Source organism: Antrostomus carolinensis, unplaced genomic scaffold (assembly GCF_000700745.2).
Source record: "Antrostomus carolinensis isolate BGI_N321 unplaced genomic scaffold, ASM70074v2 scaffold33891, whole genome shotgun sequence".
NCBI classification, from domain to species: Eukaryota; Metazoa; Chordata; class Aves; order Caprimulgiformes; family Caprimulgidae; genus Antrostomus; species Antrostomus carolinensis.
The window spans coordinates 28143-36820 of NW_010292544.1; the positions used below are offsets into that span (position 1 = coordinate 28143).

Genomic DNA, 8678 nt, shown 5'->3' on the forward strand with positions numbered 1-8678 from the left:
GCGTTGCGCCATGTCGCCCTGCTGCCCGGGCGGCGGGGGCGGGCGATGCTGCTGCTGCCGCGCTGGGGATTTGCAGCCAGGAGAAAATGCTGTCGCTGGGAGGAAGTAAAAGAAAAAAAACTCACCCAAAACTGGGGTTGCTCAATCATTGCTGGGAGCGGCGGCGTGGCTAAGCGGCTGCCGTGCGGGCCTGAACGCCGACACCCCAGGTTTGCTCGTTTTGCAAGGTTTCGTGCTGTTTTTATAAGCAGCCACCTCCCCAGTGTGTTGAAGGGTGATGTGAGGCTGAGGATGGCCCCCAAATTCACTTTGCATTTGACACTGACCCAATGCTGCTGTGACATCCCGTTGGAAAAGCCAGCAGCATGCGGTGGCTTGGCAATGCTGGCCTTTGCTGGGCTTAAAAAAATGATGTATCAACCCCAACAACCCCACCACCATTGTGAAAGCTGAGGGTGAATCAGTGGGAGGCTGAGGAGCATCGCCATCGGTTTGGGGGCAGGGCTGGAGTCAGGGTGCTGGTGGGGAGGTTGGTTGGGGGCAGGAGATGGTCTCAGGGTGCCCTGGAAGCTGATGGTCTCCTCTCCCCCTCCATGCAGCCACAGCCAGCCCCCTCCACGAATGCGGAGAGCGGCCAGAGGACTGGTGCCGTGACGTGGCGACGGCAACCAAGTGTGGGGCACTGGAGCTCTGCCGGATCACTGTCTGGGACCGGGCCCTGGGGGTAACTGCGCCAGGAGGGAGGGATGTGGGATCCTGCCTCAAAATGTGGGGCTGGGGGAGAATGACAGCCTGCCCACCCCAGATGCTGGGCACCCAGAGGAGCATCTGCTGACGCTCTCAGGCAGCAGCATGGCTGCAGAGTGGGTGGCACAACTGGTGTGGTGTTTTTGGGGTGGAGGATTAGGATTTGGGGAGCAAATGGTGGGTCCAGGTGCCATGGCAGCATCCCAATGTGTCCCCTCTCTCAGCAGAAGGGGATCCCGTGTCATTTGTGCCAGGTGGCGGTCTCTGTGATGGGCAAGATCCTGCAGGACAACTGCACTGAGGTGGGTCATGGCTGGGAGGGGATGCAGGGCTGGTGTCCTCCCCAGCAACACCACAGGGGACAACCCATCCCTGAGGTCTCCCCTTGTCACCTAGGAAAAGCTGCGGATCTTCTTGGATAAGAAATGCCAGTACCTGCCCTTCCAGGACTGGTCTGTCAAGTGCAAGAGGATGGTGGACACCGGCATCCTTGTCCTTGTCCAGCTGGGCAAGCAAGTACTGGTAACTAGCAGGGGACCCGCTTGGGTTTGTGTTTCTCCATGGCTGGGGATCTTTTGGGGGCTCACAGGGCAAAGGAAGCTCTTGGAACCGGGGACAAAAACCTCTGCGGGGAGGAGATGGGGATGGAAATGACCCAGGGATGGGGGGGGGAGCAGGGCGATGGGGCAAAAACCCCCCAAGCCCCCACCCCTCTGCTCCCCCAGTCAGACCCGAAGGTGGTGTGTGGAACCATCAAGCTGTGCCAGCCCCGGGAGAGCCTCACGGGGGCCCTGAAGTTCCAGGAGCCACCGCCAGACCCTGCGGGCCCTGCTCAGGACTTTGCCGACCTGGTTGCTCCTTTCATCGCCAACGTGCCCCTCCTGCTCCATCCCCAGCACCTGCCTCGCGGTGAGGCCCAGGTACCGTGGCACAGGCGAGAAGCCATCGATGTCGCTCAGCAGTGAGAATCACCTAAGCATCACCTACTTAACAATAATTTAAAGAAATGTTAAAACTGCTGTATAGCTGAAATGGCATCCTTGCCGACCTGGTTGCTCCTTTCATCGCCAACGTGCCCCTCCTGCTCCATCCCCAGCACCTGCCTCGCGGTGAGGCCCAGGTACCGTGGCACAGGCGAGAAGCCATCGATGTCGCTCAGCAGTGAGAATCACCTAAGCATCACCTACTTAACAATAATTTAAAGAAATGTTAAAACTGCTGTATAGCTGAAATGGCATCCGATTAAGGGTCTCACCAGTTCGGGTGCAGAGAGGGACCAGGAAGATGCTGGCCAAAAAACTGCCCCAGATTGCCACTGCCATTTAAATCCCAGCTCTGCAAATCCAGGCGTGAGTGGCTTAGGGGGGGTACTGATGTGTCCCTGCCCTTGTCATCCCACAGGCAATGGAAGACATGTGTGGGGACTGCCTGCAGCTGGTGACTGCCATGCAGCTGGAGCTGGGGACCAACGTCGCCTTCACCCAGGCACTGGTGGACCACGCTGAGCGGCTGTGCGAGGGCTTGGCACCCGGCCTGGCACAGCGGGTATGGGCACCAGTAGCCTGCTGGGCTCCCTCCTCCTCCTCTATGTCACCCAGGGGGTTTGGGCAGGGCCGTGGGGTGTCCCTTGGGTGCTGACGCCGTGTCTCCCCTGCACAGTGCAAGCACTACCTGGCTGAGTACGCGGACACGGCTGCCCAGCTGCTCCGGTACCTGGTAGGTAGGAACGCGGCTCCCTGGTGTGCTGGGATGGGTGGGTGCTAGTGGAGGGGTGAGCAGCACTGACAAGGGAACCCTGTTGGCAAATGCGGGACCCTGCTCTTGTATGAGTGGTTTTGTTTTGTTTTGGTTTTTTTTTAAATTAAACCTGCTGCTTTTTACGCTACAAACTTTTAAATATGTTGTCCCCTTGCTCTGATTTGTGACTGCTGTAATTGTTTTTTATTTCTATTTTTTTTCTTGCCATTTTCTGGCCCCTCCACTGGCAGCAAGCTGAGGTAAGCAAGACCTGCACTGCAACAGGCTGAAATCACCTGCCATGGTGGTGGGGCATAGGCTCAACCTCCCCACCTGCTCACCTGATTTTTGGAGGTGTCTCTCCCCAGGACCCAATGGAGCTGTGTGGCCATCTGGGACTCTGCTCCTCTACCTCAGCACTGCCCCTCCATACGCTGTTAACCGAGAAGGTGACGCAGGTCCTGAGCGCACTGGGGGTAAGTGGTGACCCCTCCACTTTGCCGTGCTCCTTAAAATCCAAACAGCAGGAAGGGGAAGCCTAGTTTTACATTTTTTCCTTGAGCACCCCTGTTTTTCCAAGATGGGGAATGGTGATGGTTGGTGGGATGGGGGTGGCTCTGAGGGGCTGAGCGTGTGTCCCATTGTGTTGTCTCAGCAGGATGGAGAGGGGACCACGCCGCTGTGCGACATGTGCCAGTTCGCTGTGAAGATGGCCGAGAGCCTCCTGGAGAACAACGTGACAGAGGTGAGCCCTTGCCGCAGTGGTTTGGGGATGGGGTGGGCCAGGAAAAGGGGAAAAAGGCGGTGGCAAGGATGGGGAAGATCTCCCCATCCCTCCACCTGCCTTCTCCTGGCAGGAGCAACTGGTGAATGACATCGAGAAGGTGTGCTACATGCTGCCCCATGGCGTCATTGGGCAGTGCAAGGACTTTGTTGACTCCTACGGCAAAGCCGTGGTCATCATGCTGCTGGAGAAAAACAGCAGCTGTCTGCACCATGCTGCACTGCTGCCCCCGCAGTGGGGATGCCCACCGAGGTGAGCCAGGGGTACCCGGGTGGCACCCAGACAATGGGTCCCCAAGGAACAGGGTGCTGGCGAGGGGTCCTAACAGCCCCCACCCCATGTCCCACAGGGGCCGCCGCGCTGGAGCAGCTGGCAGTAGGTGCAGGTGCCTTCTGCAACGTCTGCCAGATCGTCATCACCTACTTTGATAACGAGCTGCTGAAGAACGAGACGCTGGCGGAGCTGAGCAACATGCTCGAGAAGGGCTGTGAGCTGCTGCCCACGCCGCTCACCGGCCAGGTGAGCCAGGGGGAGCACCCAGTGGCAGGGACCCCTCTGGACCCCTGCCCCAGGCTCACCCCCTCTCTCCTTCCCAGTGCGAGGCGCTGGTGGTGCAGTATGAGCCGGCAGCCGTGCGGCTCCTCGTGCAGATGATGGACCCCGACTTTGTCTGCACCGTAAGTGTCCCTGTGCCGTGGGTGCTGCACCTGCTCCCTGGGGCAGTTGGACCAAGATGGGCATCTTTCGGCCAAGCTTGGGGGACTGGCATAGGAGCCAGGGGGTCAAAGGGTTCTCATGGGGTATTTTTCTTTTCCCACCTTCTTCCTTTGCAATGTAGAAAATAAGAGCCTGTGATTCACCTGAGGAGGATCTCCTGGGCTCAGACCCCTGTGCCTGGGGCCCACAGTACTGGTGCAAGAACATGGCCACGGCCATCGAGTGCCATGTAAGTGTCAGCTGCATCCCCTCCCTTGGGTCATCAGGGTGCCAGGGGTCCCTCCCTGCCATTTCTCCCCATCTCTCCCACAGGCTGTTGAGCACTGCCAGCGTCACCTATGGAACTAGGAGCCACCCCCCTGGCCGGCCGGGCTCGCCCTGCTGTTTTGGTTCAGGATCCCAGACCCCCTTCCCTTGGGATGCGCCTGTGCCCATGGACCGTGGTGGCACGAGCTCATTGGCTTCACCACCCTGCTGGGGGCTGTGGGGTGTCCCAGTCTTCTCTGCTGCTTCCTTCTCCACCCCTGGGGCTTGGATTTCCGAATCAGGTTAAGGGACTTGTCAGTATTTTCAGGACTGGGGATTCAGCCTTGACATCTCTCAGGGTGACTGCAAAAATCCTCCCATCCCTCCTGCATCCCCAACTCCATCTCCTTCTTTATTCCCAACCCCACCCTTATTTTATCCCCCTCCACATCCCCATCCCTCCCTGAACCACTTGCAAAGCCCAGATCCTGCAACATGGACCCATCCCCGTGGGCTGGGATGGTTTCTGCTGCCCAAACATCAGCTCCTGGCCATTGGCAGCCTTGTACCACAGGTCTCGTTGGCTTTTGCCAAGCCCAGTCCTTTGCTGGTCCCTCTTCAAACTGGGGTGACTCTTTTAGTTTATTTTTTTTCCCTCTGGACACCAGTTAAAGAAACAAAGTGGATTAAATTTACCGTCAATGCCCAGCTTTGCATGACATACACTAATTTTGCACTTAGCTGATTGCTGGAGATAGATATCTCTATTTTAAGTATCCCCTGAACAAAAAATGAGTGAGTTTGGGGGCAATGATATTGTTCATGCACATGTGCCCACTGGGGGGTCCTGTGCTGACCCAGCTGTGGCAGTGAGGGGCAGTGGGGTGCTGGCTTGTCCCTCCCCACCATGGGAGAGGGGACATCCGCAGCGCCTGCTCCTGAGTGTGCATGGGAGCATCTCACCACAAATAAACTCTTCCTGTGAGCCCGGCTGGTTGTGTCCCTCCTCCATGTCCTGGGGTGCTGGGGGGCTGGTGGCATGACAAGGCTGAGGCAAACCTAAGGGAGGTTTCCCTGAAATCCTGGAGCATCTCCCAAAGGTGATGGATGGAGGGGTGAATTAACAGAAAAAGGGGTTTTTCTCTTCAAAAGGCAGTTTGGGTGTGATGAATCGGGCGCAGCTGGGGAGGAAGGATGACAGAGAGGTTACCCAAAGCCAGAGACAGTGTATTTCTGAGTCCTGTAACAGACCGTGCCCGAAACTCTCCACAAGGTTACAACTGGAAACAAACCCCTGAACGAACAAACCCGAAAGCAAGAGAGAAGGGGAAGGAAAAGGGCATAAAAGACACGCACGAGCACTCCACATCCAGAAGCCCCAGTTATTGTTTGTCTCTCTCTCTTTTTCTCAATGTTACAACATGTTTTGGTAAAGCCAGCAAAATGGAGAAATGTCTGTGTTTTTTGAGGTTTTTTTGGGGGTCTTTCCTTGATGGAAAGGTGACTTGAATGCCAAATGGGCTCAGCCTCTCCCGTGCTGCCCCGGCCCTCCCCGTGCCCGTGGATGAGATGTGATGGCTGTTTGTCCCCAGCCTGCGCCTGGGGATGCTGCAGCAGCACATCATCCCTACCTTCACCCCTGTCCAGCCTGGACTCATCGGATTTGTTTAGCATTTCTTTTTTTAAAAAAAAGAAAAAAAGAAAAATTTTTTTTTTTCTTCATAAGAAAAATTAAAAAAAATATTAATGCTTTCATGGATAAATGACAGGTGAGTAAAAGCATATTGGTCCTGAGAGCCCTTTCCCGGGGCCAAGCTCTCCAAGGCTGCCAGAGCGACCCGCACCGGTTGGCCTGGACTCCTTCTACAGGGGAATGGGGGGGCCAAGCACTGGTCTCGGGGTGTCCCCGGCCCCCACCACAGCCCCCCTAGTCCGTGCTTTATCCCCGCCGGCCCCGGCTTGCCTAGAGGAACATCACCACCGCCATCGCTCGTCATAACTCGGTGATCTCCAGAGGGCTCTCCATGATCACCTCCCGCATCTTGTGCAGGGGAGTGGATTTGGCCGACTCGGTGCGGGCGTTGTGGTCGCTGTAGCCCCCGCAGTCAGCGGTCAGAGTCTCCAGCGAGCGACCCAGCACCTTCTGGTCATCCTCAGGCAGGCTGTTGAGGTCGGAGGCGAGCAGCGTGCCCGTGCTGCCGTGCACTACATGGATGCCATCAGGACCTTTCAGCTCCACCGGCTGCTTGTGTCGGAAGCGGAGGCTGCCCGGGCTGGGGCTGTGCTCCTCCTCCTCCTCCAGCTCCTTCTGGATCAGCTGTAAAAGGTCCATGAGGGGTGAGAATCACCACTGCGGCCAGAGCAGATCCTGGCTTCCCTGCTTGCAAACCTCCTGCAATGCCAGAGCCCAGCAGGATGGATGGGACCTCCCTCTTCTGAAGCAACCTCAAGAGTGTGGTGATGAGGATCACCAGCCTGATGATGATCTCCAGTCAGATTGCTTGTTCATTGGGTGAGTAACCTGGCTCAGGCACTGGATGCCAGCTGGGTGGAGGGGTCCAGCAGCAGCCCCCACAGTGGCCAAAGAAGGGTTGGACCCAGGGTTGGGATTTGGGGTTGTACAAGGGTGGTGAGGGAAGAGGCAGAAAAGGAAAAGAGTGGAGGGAAGGCTGGATGGGGCTGGAGGTGGATAAGGGCAAACAGGGACAGGGGGCAGAAGGACTGAAAAGTGTCTCCCATCCCACTGCTCTCCTCCGTGTTTTGACCCCATGAAGAGGGGGAAGGCTTTCAGAGGAGTTCCTTCTCCCCACACCAGCCTTCCTGCACCAAAACCCTCCATTCCAGCCTTTTTGCCTCCAAAACCTGCTGGGTTGATAACTGAGAGGAGCAGAGGGGAGGCAAGATGTCCCCACAAGTGTGCAGGGACCTGCAGCTTCTTGACCAGCCTCAGTGGAGCAGCTGCCTCAGTGGAAAAGCAGAGTCTGGATCATTTTGGCCAAGCAGGGAATGGGAGGACCACTGGATAATGAGGACCATGGCCTGCAGGGCCAGGAAGACACACTGCATCCCAGAGGGCACAGCAAGCATCTCCCCACGCCCATGCACTACCTCCGAGACCGAGGAACGGTCCCCCTGACTGGCGGTGGCCTTATGCACCATCCTCTGGGCAAAGAGTTTTTTCAAGCGCATGTAATCATCCAGGACCACCTTCAAGAGAGAGCCCTGGGCAGAGGGGGAGAGAGGATGGGTTACCAAAGGGAGGTGGTTTGGTCAGAGGGAGGTCGGCCTCATCCCAGCACTTTTTTGAGCAACATCACCCTTCAGCACCACAGCTGTGAACCTGGAAGCCAGAGTGGTAGGAAAAGACCCCTTGGTGGAGGATCCTCACACTTGTCACTCACCTTGATGGGTCCCTCCCGCATGATCTGCCCCAGCTTGGCAATGTTGTCGTACTCCTGGATGGCTGCCCGCAGGTAGCGGTCATCCTCAGGCTTGGCCGCGGAGGGCTCTCTCCCGAAGGTCCCCTGCAGGAGGAGAGAGTGGCTGTGGAGGCGGCATGGGTGTTGGGTGAGGAAGGAGGTGTTCCTGGTGGGGGCCATGGCTCACATGGGTGCGGGCAGGGCTGTTCCAGAGGTCAGTGATCTCGCTTAGGTTCTCTGGCAGGTCGTCCTCGTGCTCTGCCTGCGCTGCCAGCTCCATGTTCCTGCAGAAGGGGTCCAGCCACACCGGGTTGGCCCTGCTCAAGGGAGAGAGAAGCAGTCCTCAGGGCAGGCAAAGAGCATCTGAAAACCCCATCCAGAGCCCAGATGAGGTTGCGCTGCCTTGTCCTGCCCTGTGGAGACATGAATGTAGCTGCTCTGGATCAAGATGTGTGTTGGTACCTGCCCGACATCTCCTTTTACCCCAAGCCTGGTAAGTACTGGTAGAATGGAGTCACAGGAGAAAGCACAAGGTATTTTGGCTTTGAAAGCTCCCAGGGGCAAGCACACTTGCCAGGGCCAGAGTCATGCCCCGCACAGCATGCCCGGCTGCATCCCTCCACAGAGCAGAGAGGTGTCCCATCTCCAACTCCTGTGTGTCCCTGGCTGCAAAATGTAGGTGTCTCTCTCTCAGGAGCAGCCTGTGGGCCTGCAATGTGTCAAGCTGAGTGGATGGCAGGGCAGAACTCACCCATCGAAGGAGTACTTGTTGGTGTTTGGCATGTCCATGATGTCCATGAAGCCTCTGTTCCCTGCAAAAGGCAGGGTGGTGGTTACAGGGAGGCATGTCAGCAGGTTGAGCAACAAACCAGCCTGGCTGAGGGCATGGGATGGCACTTCTTTATCAGGGAGGGAAACCTGGTGACTGAAAAGGCACCAGTGGCATGAGAAACACGCCCAAGCACAAATACAGGCTGGGCAGAGAAAGGATGGAGACCAGCCCTGAGGAGCAGGACTTGGGGGTACTG

General features: G+C 57.2%; 2 protein-coding genes across 2 annotated transcripts in view; one reads left to right on the forward strand and one right to left on the reverse strand.

Moving 5' to 3' along the window:
* LOC104531953 (prosaposin-like) overlaps positions 1 to 4333 on the forward strand; it is a 7115-nt gene extending 2782 nt beyond the window's left edge. The window contains 15 exon segments of the mRNA XM_029087229.1: positions 600 to 724; positions 972 to 1049; positions 1144 to 1269; positions 1473 to 1667; positions 2149 to 2292; positions 2407 to 2463; positions 2736 to 2744; positions 2853 to 2960; positions 3143 to 3229; positions 3342 to 3463; positions 3465 to 3520; positions 3618 to 3787; positions 3865 to 3945; positions 4107 to 4214; positions 4298 to 4333. Of these exon segments, the coding sequence (XP_028943062.1) occupies positions 600 to 724; positions 972 to 1049; positions 1144 to 1269; positions 1473 to 1667; positions 2149 to 2292; positions 2407 to 2463; positions 2736 to 2744; positions 2853 to 2960; positions 3143 to 3229; positions 3342 to 3463; positions 3465 to 3520; positions 3618 to 3787; positions 3865 to 3945; positions 4107 to 4214; positions 4298 to 4333 (1502 nt within the window).
* A 1891-nt stretch (positions 4334 to 6224) lies between these two features.
* LOC104531951 (cadherin-23-like) lies at positions 6225 to 8459 on the reverse strand. Its single transcript, XM_010177009.1, has 4 exons — positions 8402 to 8459; positions 7838 to 7967; positions 7633 to 7755; positions 6225 to 6548 (listed from the first exon to the last, which is right to left on the reverse strand). The coding sequence occupies exons 1-4, from the start codon at positions 8446 to 8448 to the stop codon at positions 6225 to 6227; spliced, it is 624 nt and encodes a 207-aa protein (XP_010175311.1). The 5' UTR covers positions 8449 to 8459.
* Positions 8460 to 8678: the final 219 nt, after the last annotated feature.